Here is a 13,798-nt window from a genome sequence, read left to right on the forward strand (position 1 = left end):
CAGCCCCGTAGGACGCAGCCCCGTAGGACGCAGGACGCAGCCCCGTTGGACGCAGCCCGCAGCCCCGTAGGACGCAGCCCCGTTGGACGCAGCCCGCAGGACGCAGCCCCGTAGGACGCAGCCCGTAGGACGCAGCCCCTAGGACGCAGCCTCTAGGACGCAGCCCCGTAGGACGCAGCCCGTAGGACGCAGCCCCTAGGACGCAGCCTCTAGGACGCAGCCCGTAGGACGCAGCCCGTAGGACGCAGCCCCGTTGGACGCAGCCTCAGACAGCTGGACGCAGGATGAGACAGCTGGGAGATTTGGTCCCGAGGAGGAACTGACCTTCTTCAGCTGCTCGTCCTCTGCTCCCTGCAGGAAGTCCTGGCACACCTGGTCCATGGTCGTTTCACTCAGCTGCCGACCCTCCAGGAATCCAGAGCTGATTGGCTCCATCAGCTCATCCAGGACAGATCCCAGGTAGGGCTGGACGGACTCGGAGCACAGCCTCTCTGCTGGCTCCGACACTTTAGCTGGAAGCACAAACGGCGCATCAGAAAACACGCTGCTGCCGTCACCGCTTCCTACAGGCCGGGGAAGAGCCATACCTCGGATGTTTTCCTCCAGCTGCCGCCTGGAGTTGAGAATCTGGTCCATGTCGGAGTGGATCTGCACTTCCTGTTGCCGCGCCGACGTCCGACACTCCTCCTTCAGCGCCGACAGTCCCTCCAACAGATGCTCCTGGACCAGGATGTAGGCCGCCTCCACCGTCTGAGAAACACCAGAACCGTTCAAAACCGGTCCTTCTGACATCTCTCACCGCTTTAAAAAAGAATGAGCAAGAAAAGAAACCTCTCACAGCAAACCAAACTCGCTTCTTCTCAGTCTTCTTGGCTTTGAGGCGAGGCAGTATGTCTTTCTCTAGAGAAGGCAGCAGATGCTCCATCACCAGGTTGGCCATCACCTGAAAACACACACATTATTCTGCAGCCTCGGCCTGAACCAAAACCACTTCATTTTCCACTAATATGGAAGCAAATACAGAAGTTATTATCTCTACAATGTCAGTGCAAAATCCAGTCAAACAATCTTCCTCCTTATGGAGGACTGAAGCTGACATAATCTGAACTTTATATGATAAATGCCACTGAAACCAAGACTCGTTCTAATATAACTGTTAGTTTAACTGTTACTTATTTCTGTATCATTTCCCATCAGGCTGATCCATCCCTGCATTTATTAAATGTTTAATAAACATTCCTGTATTTGTTTTTTTATGTTATTATGCAAATGAGGGGGCGGTCCTTCAGACACGCCTCCTGCCTTCATAAAGCAGGAAAAAAACAGGCAAAACTTCAGATTTCAGAGGCTGTTTCTGGAAGAAAGTCATTGTGATATTAAAGGATAAAACATGCAGCTGGACAGTCAAAACACACATTATTCTGCAGCCTCAGCCTGAACCAAAACCACTTCATTTTCCACTAATATGGAAGCAAATACAGAAGTTATTATCTCTACAATGTCAGTGCAAAATCCAGTCAAACAATCTTCCTCCTTATGGAGGACTGAAGCTGACATAATCTGAACTTTATATGATAAATGCCACTGAAACCAACACTTGTTCTAATATAATCGTTTTATATGTTATTATGCAAATGAGGGGGCGGTCCTTCAGACACGCCTCCTGCCTTCATAAAGCAGGACAAAAACAGGCAAAACTTCAGATTTTGGAGGCTGTTTCTGGAAGAAAGTCATTGTGATATTAAAGGATAAAACATGCAGCTGGACAGTCCACACACACACACACACATCCTATAAACTCAACAGTCCAGTTTGTGGCACTGACTGATGCCAGTTTGCAGCTGTGACCATAAAACTGAGTGAAAACATCTCAGTCGTTCCATTCATTTCTCAGCTCTGACATGAGTGTTAAATGAAAGCTTTGGGCCAAAAACACAAGCTTTTTTTTTTATTTTTGCACTTGCATGAACAACAGGAAACTGGACTGCGCCGACTTTACTTTAAATGGAGAGTGCACTGATGAGGGTGACCTCAGCAAAGACTTCCTGAAACCTCCGCCTGAGTCTCTACAAACAATGTGAGCGAACAGCAGCAGCACAATGGAGCGTTTGCAGTCGGCATGTGGGTGGATTCCTGCTCCGCTGAGGAGGAAAACGCAGCAGGAAGCGCCGTGAACCACCAGAGGAAGGCACAATCACAGCCAAAGATGAAGGTCCGAGCAGATTAAAGCTCATCTGGACCGGTCATGTGCAAATAAAGACGCTGCAGGATCACTCTGAGCCCAGAGATTCATCTTCCACCATTCAGACGAATAAAAGCTCCTGCCTGACATTAATGAAATGGGATTTAAAAAGGTCCAGTGGTTGGTAATTAGGTTGGAGTCCTGCAGTCTTACAAGAATTAAGAAACTTCAGAAACTCCAGAGTTCAATTCAATTCAGTTTTATTTATAAAGCGCCAGATTACAACAAATCATCTCAAGGCACTTAAGTAATAAAGTCCAATTCAAGCCAATTGGAATTCAATTCATTGTAATCATAATCCAATTAATTCATATGGAGCCAATTCAAAAATAATATCCGAGCTAAGGAAACCAACAGATTGGACCAAAACTTGTCTTCAGTCCAATCTCCCGTCCTGAGCCTGAGGGACTGTGGAAAGGAACGACTCCCTTTAACAGGAAGAAACCTCTGGCAGAACCAGAACCAGGAAGAAACCTCTGGCAGAACCAGAACCAGGAAGAAACCTCTGGCAGAACCAGAACCGGGAAGAAACCTCTGGCAGAACCAGAACCGGGAAGAAACCTCTGGCAGAACCAGGAAGAAACCTCTGGCAGAACCAGAACCAGGAAGAAACCTCTGGCAGAACCAGGACCAGGAAGAAACCTCTGGCAGAACCAGAACCAGGAAGAAACCTCTGGCAGAACCAGGAAGAAACCTCTGGCAGAACCAGAACCAGGAAGAAACCTCTGGCAGAACCAGGAAGAAACCTCTGGCAGAACCAGGACCAGGAAGAAACCTCTGGCAGAACCAGAACCAGGAAGAAACCTCTGGCAGAACCAGGAAGAAACCTCTGGCAGAACCAGGAAGAAACCTCTGGCAGAACCAGGAAGAAACCTCTGGCAGAACCAGAACCAGGAAGAAACCTCTGGCAGAACCAGGAAGAAACCTCTGGCAGAACCAGAACCAGGAAGAAACCTCTGGCAGAACCAGGACCAGGAAGAAACCTCTGGCAGAACCAGAACCAGGAAGAAACCTCTGGCAGAACCAGGAAGAAACCTCTGGCAGAACCAGAACCAGGAAGAAACCTCTGGCAGAACCAGGACCAGGAAGAAACCTCTGGCAGAACCAGAACCAGGAAGAAACCTCTGGCAGAACCAGGAAGAAACCTCTGGCAGAACCAGGAAGAAACCTCTGGCAGAACCAGAACCAGGAAGAAACCTCTGGCAGAACCAGGAAGAAACCTCTGGCAGAACCAGAACCAGGAAGAAACCTCTGGCAGAACCAGAACTGAATGACCAAAGGAACGGTGGTGCGTTCAGGTGCGCCTTACCCTGACGTCGCTTCCTATCAGCATGTCCCAGGCTTCGTAGCTGCCCCTGTCCTGCCGGTGGAGCTGGACGGCTTTGAGGAAGGCCTGAACCTCACACGTCTTCTTCTTCAGGAAGTCTGACGGAGAGGGAAGAGGAGTCTGTTACCGACGATTCACCACAGAGACGTGACCTTCACCGGCTGAATGAGCCTGTTGCCATGGCAGCGGTTCGACTGGTGCCGAGGCTTAAACTCGACACAGACCTGAATAACAACTTTATCTCAATGGAGCGTCTTCCCTCTGCATCACCCAGCTGACAGATTTAATGACAGTAATACATCCCAGAACGTGGAAATAAGCAGAAATTACGAGGCTTTGGTGTTAACTGAACAGCTTGGCGGTTGATGTCGGCAAAACTGAAGCAGTCAGTTAGTTGTGACAGAACAAAGAGCTTTACAACCAGCTTTTCTTCATGATTTCTGCAGGGAAAATTAATTCTGTGGCTCTTAAATCGGGATGAAATATCCTCACCTGACCCACATGTTACAGAAGGTCCGGCCTGGAGCTCATTACTCCGATTACTGATGAACATATTTCTGTTCCAGCCACAGATTAATGACTAAATCATTTTCCTGGTTGGATAAAGCTTTGGTAAGAAAAAGGGAAAAAAGGGGGAAACTAAAGTGATGTTGGCTCATAGTGGAAAATGATGTCAGGTTTATCATCTGCATCATTCTCTGTGGACAGACCAATGAGATCAGATGTTTGCTTCATATGTTTTTAACCCTGTGACAGAAGTTTGAATTCATACTAAATAATTAGAGCTGGTGTGGTTCTGATGCACGTTTCATTTGGATCTGGCTCCAACGAGTCTCTGTTCATTCTTCAGCTGCGAGTTCCTCTGTGAGCTCAATCTTAAAGGGGAACTCCGGTGTTTTTAAACCTTATTTCTGGCATGAAATACGTTCATCTGCTCACTGAGAACAGTTTGGTGAAAGTCGGCGTCCTTCAGAAGATATTTAGATAACTGGAGATCCATATAACGGAGTGAACGGGGCTTAGAGGATGCAGCCTCTAAATAAGGCATTATCTGTCTTTATTTCACCAATACTTTAAGAAGAATGAATGAATGAACGTGTGCTATAGCTCTGTTAGCTCATAGCTGCTGTTATGTGGCTACTTGCAGCTATAGGAGAGCTAACGGAGGGATTTCTACACAGGCACTCTACTGGGACCACTTCATCCACACGCCCCCCTGCAGCTGTTATGGAAGTTTTCAATCGCTTCCTTCCTATAATACCTCTGATGAGCAATGAAATAGAGACACTTACTTTTTCTGCCAGCCGGCTAAGTTTTTATTCTTCGTTGCAAGGAAAAAGATCAGCGGAAATGGTTTGAAAAAGATCCAAACAAAAGGAATACAGAGCATTTATACCTGAGGAGGGGGGGGCTTTGTTCTTTAGGTGTGTAACCACACCTCCGGGGGGGGGCAGGATGCAGTCTTGATGATGATTAAGAAACAGGAGGTTAAAACAATGATCTTGTCTGAGTGTTAATTAGGAGGTAAATAGTTTAAAACAATTAGCGTTTCTGGGTGATATAAATGGTTAATGTGGAAATGTGGATTGGAGAGTCTGTCAGTCCTGAGACATAAAATTTACCATCACAGCACAGCTCATTCACTCCGGTAAGAACGTCCATCTTACTCAAAGTCGTCAAAATCTGATAAATATCCTGCCATGTTGCACAAAACTAGCAGCAGCAAACTCTGTGTGAAGTTAGCCGACTGTCACAGAGCACGGAGTGAATAAACTGTGCTGCAGGGGGGCGTGTGGATGAAGTGGTCCCAGTAGAGTGCCTGTGTAGAAATCCCTCCGTTAGCTCTCCTATAGCTGCAAGTAGCCACATAACAGCAGCTATGAGCTAACAGAGCTATAGCACACGTTCATTCATTCATTCTTCTTAAAGTATTGGTGAAATAAAGACAGATAATGCCTTATTTAGAGGCTGCATCCTCTAAGCCCCGTTCACTCCGTTATATGGATCTCCAGTTATCTAAATATCTTCAGAAGGACGCCGACTTTCACCAAACTGTTCTCAGTGAGTAGATGAACGTATTTCATGCCAGAAATAAGGTTTAAAAATGAAGGTTCAGTCTGGAGTCAGCTTCCTCTCAGTTTTATGTCCAATCAGGTTAAACGAGTTCTTATCTGTCCACATCTCCTCAGACAACCTGCACCACAGTCAGAGTGATGAAATCAAACAGAATCTCACAAACGATTACTCCACAGAGTCTGTGTTGTTCTACCTTGGTTCTGGTGCCTGATGCAGTCTGACAGGATGGACAGGAAGGCGGCCTGTTTGGCCTGCTGTCTGAAGCAGAAGTACGAGTCCCTCCTGTAGGGCAGGCGCAGGTAAACCGGAAACTGACCCGGCATCCCCGACAGAGGAGGCTCAAATTCCTCCTTCACACCTGAATCAGAGGAAAGAGGTGATTTTAACCGTTTATTCAGTTTTATTCTGCATGAACACACCCAGCAGCATAATTATTCACTCACACACGACACAAATCTGACATATTTACCACATTTACAAGATGAAATATGAGGAAATGTGCAGATAAGGGATAAAGTAATCAGATTTATTTAAATAAAAAGCTGGAAAATCTTATTAAAATGTTCAGATGGAGACTTCATTTACTTTTATCAATCATCTCTGTCACCAAAACACAGAAATGTGCTCTGACATTTCCAACAATTTATCAGAAAATAAGTTTTTAGTGTTAAATTTCGACTGGAATTAAACATGAAGGATTCTGACTTTCATCTTTCACTCGGGTCCAAAATGATCCTTTAACTCAGCAGTTTGAAAGCAGAAATAAAGCTGAAGAGAGGAATTCTGCGGATCTTTATTTCTTGGGTAAACATCTGGCTCCTCTTTAATCGCTCTGGACGTCGTACCTCAGGGTTCGACTCCAGGCCCCCTTTTATTTGCCTGGTGATATCTTCCATATATCCATAAATGTGTCAACATGATTCTTCTTCTTTAAGAACAACCCAAAACTGCACCAGCGAGGTTTTCAGCACCAAAGATCCTTTGAACTTTGATTTTTTCTTTTACTCTAATAATAAAAGGATATTTACTTCATTTGCTATAAAGCTGCTTCGTTATTAGCCGCCTCCTCCACTCATTGGGCTCTGATGTGAAAAACTGGACACAATGTGAGAGATGAAAAATCACTGAACTGCTGTTTCTCTCATCTTCTACACAACTAAGATGAGACGCTGAACTCCTTCCAGCTGAATTAAAGGCCCTCGGGTCAGATAGCAGTCAAACAAGCTTCCGAAGCTACAAAATCTGATATTTCATCTGAAATATTTCAGTCAGGAATAAGCGTTGGACACATGAACATGTCGGGATAAACAAGCTTTGACTCATGAGGCAGAGGAAAAGTACTGAATGGTGTCGGGTTACAGCGGCTGTATGAATGCACAGGTGAGGATTATCCCAGAGACTGAGGAACACTGAACAAACACGTGAGCATTAAAGCTTTCAGACAAAATATGGAGTAGAGAAGCATCAAAGTGCCGTGAAAACTGACTGAATGAGTGAGGAAGGACAGGAATCATCCACTGAGGCAAAGCCTGACAGTAAACTTCCTCACATCGAACAGGAAACCTCAGTCATTCATTATTCATCATATTGGGCTTTAACAGGAGCTCTTTCTGTGACATCATCTCATTGTTTCAGCTGGGCTTCATTAAACCACACTGGGAAAAGTGGGCCACGACTTATTTACCTCCAACTCTAAGGATTCGTGTGAAGACAAAGGAAAAAAACTGACATTTTCCCTCATTTTTAGATTTCTGAGATACATTCAGCTGGAAACTCAGCAATGACAATGTGGCTGAATGTGTAAAAGCTGCGTTTGTCCAAAGCTCAACATCTTTAAAAGCTCAAAAAGTATCTAACAGGGTTTGTGACACTGTTCCAGTCTTTGGTGAAACGTACAGGTTCTTCACGCTAACAGCTTAGCTAAAGAAGATGTTGTACACCAACTTCTAAGGAGTTACTGCTGTTACTTTCTGAAAGATGAACATTATTGTTCCCACATTACTTTGTTAGCTGCAGCTAGCGCTAACAGCTAAGCTAATGAAGATGACGTACACCAACTTCTAAGGAGTTCCTGCTGTTCCTTTCTGAAAGATTAACATTATTGTTCCCACATTACTTTATGAACTGAAGCTAACGCTAACAGCTTAGCTAATGAAGATGACGAACACCAACTTCTAAGGAGTTACTGCTGTTACTTTCTGAAAGATGAACATTATTGTTCCCACATTACTTTGTTAGCAGCAGCTAACGCTAACAGCTAAGCTAAAGAAGATGTCGTACACCAACTTCTAAGGAGTTACTGCTGTTACTTTCTGAAAGATGAACATTGTTCCCACATTACTTTGTTAGCAGCGGCTAACGCTAACAGCTTAGCTAATGAAGATGACGTACACCAACTTCTAAGGAGTTACTGCTGTTACTTTCTGAAAGATGAACATTATTGTTCCCACATTACTTTGTTAGCAGCAGCTAACGCTAACAGCTAAGCTAAAGAAGATGTCGTACACCAACTTCTAAGGAGTTACTGCTGTTCCTTTCTGAAAGATGAACATTATTGTTCCCACATTACTTTGTTAGCAGCAGCTAACGCTAACAGCTTAGCTAATAAAGATGACAAACACCAACTTCTAAGGAGTTACTGCTGTTCCCACATTACTTTGTTAACTGAAGCTTTCTCGTTGAACAGTTCTGTTCTGTAACCATCTAAAACACGAAGATGACCCATTTAAACCAAACATCATGTGTCATATTTCCTTATTATGTAGAGCTGGAGTGTTTTTGGTTTGACTGGAGGAACAGCTTCATCGTGTTTAACCGTGTTAAATGTCACAGGATGCCCAGGTTTTGGCAGCAGTTGCAAAGTCTCCAACCCCAAAAACAGACCCAAAGAGGTGTCAAAATAGGGCTGAGAGCCGCTCATAACGGGTGTTTATGAAGAAACTCAATAAGATGTTAGAAAAATGTTAAAATGGGTTCAGTGTGTGACAGAAACACAACAGCTGGCCTAAAAACTACAAAATAAGTTCTGCTCCGTTCCTCTAAACCGTCTCTCATACATAATAAAATGTTTTCAGTGTGAGTTTTTCATGCATCCAGTGTTTTATCTAAAGGTTCGCTGTGAAATCTGCAGTCTGACAGACCTCTGACTGTGGGGAGAGTCGTCTGCCCCGGATCACCAGCTCATTACAGCCTCGTGCTGTGAAAACAGAGCTGGATCCACCTCTCAGTGTTTCTGTGGGAGCCGTCTTTAACCAGTCAAACACCCAATGAAACAAGCTGGTCAGACTTAAACGTTTAGCTCCAGTAAACAGACATGATGGGGACTCCCAACAGCAACAGGAAGAGCTCTGTTTTTAGGTCGAGATGAGGCGGTGTGGGCAACCGCTTAGCTGCAGCTCACTCAGGCTTTACACTGCAGGAGTTTCCAAACAGACCTCTGAACACACAGGAAGGTCTTAAAATGGAGCGTTTAAGAACCTCTCCTTGTGTTCACTCTGTCTTCTACAGACGTATTTCTGTTGGAGTCGTCTCAAAACCTACTGAAGTGACTTTGGAAACAAAGCCTCAGTCAACACAACAAGCTAAAAGTAGCTCCAGTGGGAGTTTGAGGAGCAAAAGCAAGCGAAGAAACAGAAGAAGAACTGTGAGCCGTCGCAAAAGTATATTCTTTATTTCAAGGTTTTCCTCCAGGGATGGATTACATCCCCCCAAACTGCATCTGTAGAAGGTGTTTCTCCATAAAAACTAACCCTTTCATGCCCTAAAACAGATCAGATTGTCTTTATTTTGACTTCACAGACACAGATTTGGTTCTATTTGAGCAGGTTAACACATTTTGGACGAAAGAAATCAGGTTTCAGTCCCATTGCAGCAGTTTGACGAACCGTATCGGCTTTGGTCAAGTCTCTTTTCCCCTATAAAAACACCAAAATGCACCTCAGAGTCATCACTTTACATTGAGGAGGTCACAGGAAGAAGTAAAATGGGGGGGCGGGGAGGTCTGGATCCCCCTTTCCTGGCATAAAGAGACTTTTTTACCCCCTTTGACATTACACTGCAAATAATACACCATTTACATTTAAAACTTAAATACTCTGATGTAAAACGAAGCCTCGTGGAGTTCTGAAAAGTTCCCACACCTGCCGAGCTTTGACGTTGCATTTGATGCACCTCAGGAAAATGGAAAATAACTCGTCTTCCTCCAGCTTTGCTGTTCACAACAAATAGTTTTATATATCAGAGGAAAGAAAGAGCTGAAGCACTTTGTCTAATGTTTGATTAGATAAATAATAACCAATTAAATCAACTGTGAAAGCTGATTTTTTGTGTTTCGTTTCTGAGTTCAGGAAACCCGACTTCCCAGAAGTCAGTGAATGCAGCAGTAGGTAATAAGTTTGTAATGTTTTCTGTTGGCTGGATGCAGAGCAGCTGCGTCTCCCTCATGTTAAACAGTTAAAATCATCAGGATTCCTGAAGCTTTAACTCATTTTCAAGCGCTTTGGCTTGTTAGAAAAGCCAAACATGTATCTGGGATAAAAACTTCCAGTTTTGTCCTAAAATACATAAAATAAGTCATTTTTCTAAGTGATTTTTCAGTCCATGTGAAAGACTGACTGAGCTGAGTATCATATGTTAGAAAATAATAGATAATCTTCTCTGTGGTTAGAAACTTTGTTCACAATCAGCAGCTGTGAACTGTGCACCATCCATGCATCCATGCATTAACAGCATCGTTCATCAGCTCTGAGACACTTTGAATCTGGAGTCTGTCGGTGATGCACTGCAGCTCCGGGATGGAAATGCTGCAGCCATGATGTCAGTGGCCTGTTTCACTCAGGATTCAGCCTCTCGCTTAACTTGAAGCACATTTTAATCTCAGAAAATCTACGTAGTGAAGACTTAAAGACGATATAAAGTTTGTTTTCAGTAACTTTGACTCTGAGAGCACATAAAACAAAATATAGACCCTGATAAGAGTCATAAAACATGGCTGCCTCTCAGTCGTCTTCAAAAAAAAGGCGATTTCGGGTCACAACCCCACCTTCTGAGTGTTTGAGCAGGAAACCGTGAGGTAATAATGAAACATATCACTCATCTTTAAGCTATTTCACATCTTTACGTCAACATTTGACACTATTAAAACAATCGAGTCAAATTCTGTCACAATAAGGAAAGAAATTCATGAGTCATGGCCAAAAACGTCTTATCTTTGGCGATCAAACTCTGATCAGTTCATCCATGACATCATGGGAACGGGGGGGGGGGGCTAAAAAGCGTCTAACGAAAGGCAGGCAGGTCTGAACAGGCTTTGAGCTCAACTGTTTCCACCGTATTTGTTTAGTTTCCCACAAAGTGGAGGCATGAATGAGATGATTTGTCACCTGCTCCTCCTGGTAATCAGCTCACCTGTTCCTATCCGGTTCATAACCTCTGCCTAAAACTATCAAATATCAAATAAATACATTAAATTATGAGTTTAGAGGCAGGTCAGTTTGATGACTGCAGGGATAATGTCTGAAAGAATGTTTCAGCTAAATACTTTAACTTCATAAAAAGGTTGTTGAGTCAAAATTTAAAATGTTTTGTCACCTTTAATGTCTCATAATGGATGATGCTTCATATAGAAGATGGACTGAAACTAAAAGGGAAATGTTTAAAGGTGCTGAAATCATTCATTCCTGTTGATCATTTAGAATATTTTACCCAAATTCAGTCACTTCTGGCTGAAAACAGACCAAAGTGCAGGAAGGAAACAATCAAACAATCAAATGTTGAACTCGAGGCTTCAAAGCTGCAGCTGAAAACCAGCAGGAGACAACACAGTGTCACAGTTTATCTTCTTCTTGGTTCAAATCTACGCTCTGAACAGTCAGAGCTCCATGATGCACTTCAGTCAGTGTCACTAATGCAGAAAAACCTGAATATTTTCAGAGAAATGCCCTAAAAACACAGTAAAACTGAGCCGGTGGGATAGTTTTACTCACTGGTGTCACCAGGGAAGCATTTGTCCACCAGGGCCATGTACGCCTCATCCGTGGTCAGAACAGCGCCCCCTGTGGGCAGCAGCTTCTGCCGCGGAGGAACCCCTTTAACAAAAGTCTGAAGGCAGAAGAAGAAGAGTGAGAAGGAGCTCAGCGAGCCTCTCTTTCTGCTGCTTTTTGGCCATGTGGCGGCAGATTTAACGCTCACCTCCAGGCTGTCGTGACACTCCAGGCAGTAGTTGGCTCTCACCACCACATACCTCTCCCTCCACTTCCTGGTGTCGTCGAAGTAGAAGACGGCCTCCTCATACAGCAGCTCGGCCTCCTCCGGAGTCGGCTGGGGAACACAAACAGGCTTAATTACGATCTCAATCTTTGGTTTCTCTGGATTAACTTTGCATCCATCATAACTCTGAGTAGTTTGAGATCATTTCAGAATGATGAAGAGCTTTTTTATTGGGGAAGCCTCATCACCAGCATCTGTGCAGCATTACAGATGTTCCCATGTTAATAAATGCAGATATGAAACGTGGTAAAATACCAACTGTGGCAGAAAATATCTGCTCTAGCAACAAGAGAAGGAACGATGCTGACACTCCTTCACTGCTAGCCAAAAATAAGTCATTAAGGACCTTTCTTTGTGCAGAATATGTGAAGTGCATGGTTGTTTATCTGAGTAGCTCCGTGTTTCTGAGCAGTTTAGAAGCAGCAGATGGATACTTTTGATATACAAAGTCCTGGTGTCCGTCTTTAGCTGCCTTTTTAAGTAAATTCGTCTCACGCCAACACAACACAGACATCTGAAACAGTTTTCTCACAGCCTGGCGGTCAGACTCGTGCCCTTTTAGTGTTGGAACAGCCTCGACTTTTAGCTTCAGTCTCTCTGCTAAGCTAAAAGTTCTTCAGGTTCTTCTTCGTAAAACATTTATTTGTGACGTGAATGAATCCAGATGTTTTCCTGACGAACCACATCCACTGATCCAAGATAAATGCGTCTTTAGGGAAGCTGAAAAGGATCAAAATCTGTGACAAGAAGGGGCGGATCGCTGGTTCGTTGCAGCACAACAACTTAACGTTTTCATGCTGCTGCAGCCAGTTTGAACCTTAAAACACGAAGATGACCCATAGGAGGGACAAACTGGGGCGATTACAGCCTTTGTTTTTCTATGTATCCATTATTTATTCAGTTCTGATTCTCTGAGGTTTGCTTTTCTTGTTTCCCTTTCATCTAAAGTGGAGAGGAAGAGCTTTGCATGTGTTCCCATGACCTTCAAACTCAGCCTCCGCATCTCCCCTTCATGCTCTGAGAGTTTTTATAATGTGACAAAGCAGGATAAGATCCAAGATGGCTGCTAAAGTGCTGTTATTTTTCAGACCGACCTTCTGTTTGAGCAGCTGTGTGATTTTCTCTTTGTTATTTTCCAGGTCATCTTCCACCTGAGCCAGCCGGGCCACAGAGAACTGCTTCCTGTAGAGCGGACTGAACCCCTTCAGCTCATTCTCGGCCTGGTCTGCAGTGACAGAGAAATGGGAAATAACAACAGTTAATGAGAGGTTTGGATGAACATGACAAAAAGAACCTGAACCAGGAAGTGAGATGCATTTAAGGTGAACCAATCAAACACAGCAGCAGATCTACAGCAGAATGTGGGAAAAAGAAAAGAATCAAGGTGCTGCAATGGTCCAGTCAGAGTCCAGACCTCAGCCTGACTGAAATGCTGTGGTGGGACCTTAAGAGAGCTGTGCAGAAACCAAAGCTGCAAACCTCAATGAGCTGAAGCAGCGCTGGAGAGAAGAGGGCCGAGATTCCTCCAGGACCATGAGAGAGACTGATAACGTCCCACAGGAAACCATCACTGCAACTCACTGCTGCTGAAGCTGCAGGAACAACTCTAACAGCTCTCTGCTCAGCTTTAAGACTATCCGGGCAGACAGAGACTGCAGACAGAGCGCTAACAGTAAAGGAGGAGGATCACAGAGCTGGTTAACAACAGATGGTGGAATCCTGGAGCGTCTCTGCAGCCCAGATGTTGAACTGCTGGCTGTGAGTTTCTGTCTGCTGAGAGTTCACCTGAGTTACCTGCTGACACTGTGTGTGACATCATCAGCTGAGTTGTTGCTAAGCAACAGAAACAACAGCCCAACCCACTGATGGAGACCTCTGAAGGTTCC

At 44.3% G+C, this 13,798-nt stretch overlaps 1 protein-coding gene across 1 annotated transcript in view; it reads right to left on the minus strand.

Moving 5' to 3' along the window:
• Positions 1-13,798, minus strand: part of niban1a (niban apoptosis regulator 1a) — a 39,014-nt gene that overhangs the window by 6,133 nt on the left and 19,083 nt on the right. The window contains exons 2-9 of the mRNA XM_072388821.1: positions 13,007-13,137; positions 11,835-11,963; positions 11,630-11,744; positions 5,839-6,003; positions 3,552-3,667; positions 839-943; positions 588-750; positions 325-512 (exon numbers count right to left, since the gene is read on the minus strand). Of these exons, the coding sequence (XP_072244922.1) occupies positions 325-512; positions 588-750; positions 839-943; positions 3,552-3,667; positions 5,839-6,003; positions 11,630-11,744; positions 11,835-11,963; positions 13,007-13,137 (1,112 nt within the window). The remainder of the gene's footprint in view (positions 1-324; positions 513-587; positions 751-838; positions 944-3,551; positions 3,668-5,838; positions 6,004-11,629; positions 11,745-11,834; positions 11,964-13,006; positions 13,138-13,798) is intronic.

This window comes from Leuresthes tenuis, unplaced genomic scaffold (assembly GCF_036924035.1).
Source record: "Leuresthes tenuis unplaced genomic scaffold, fLeuTen1.0.hap1 SCAF_7, whole genome shotgun sequence".
In the NCBI taxonomy this organism is placed as follows: domain Eukaryota; kingdom Metazoa; phylum Chordata; class Actinopteri; order Atheriniformes; family Atherinopsidae; genus Leuresthes; species Leuresthes tenuis.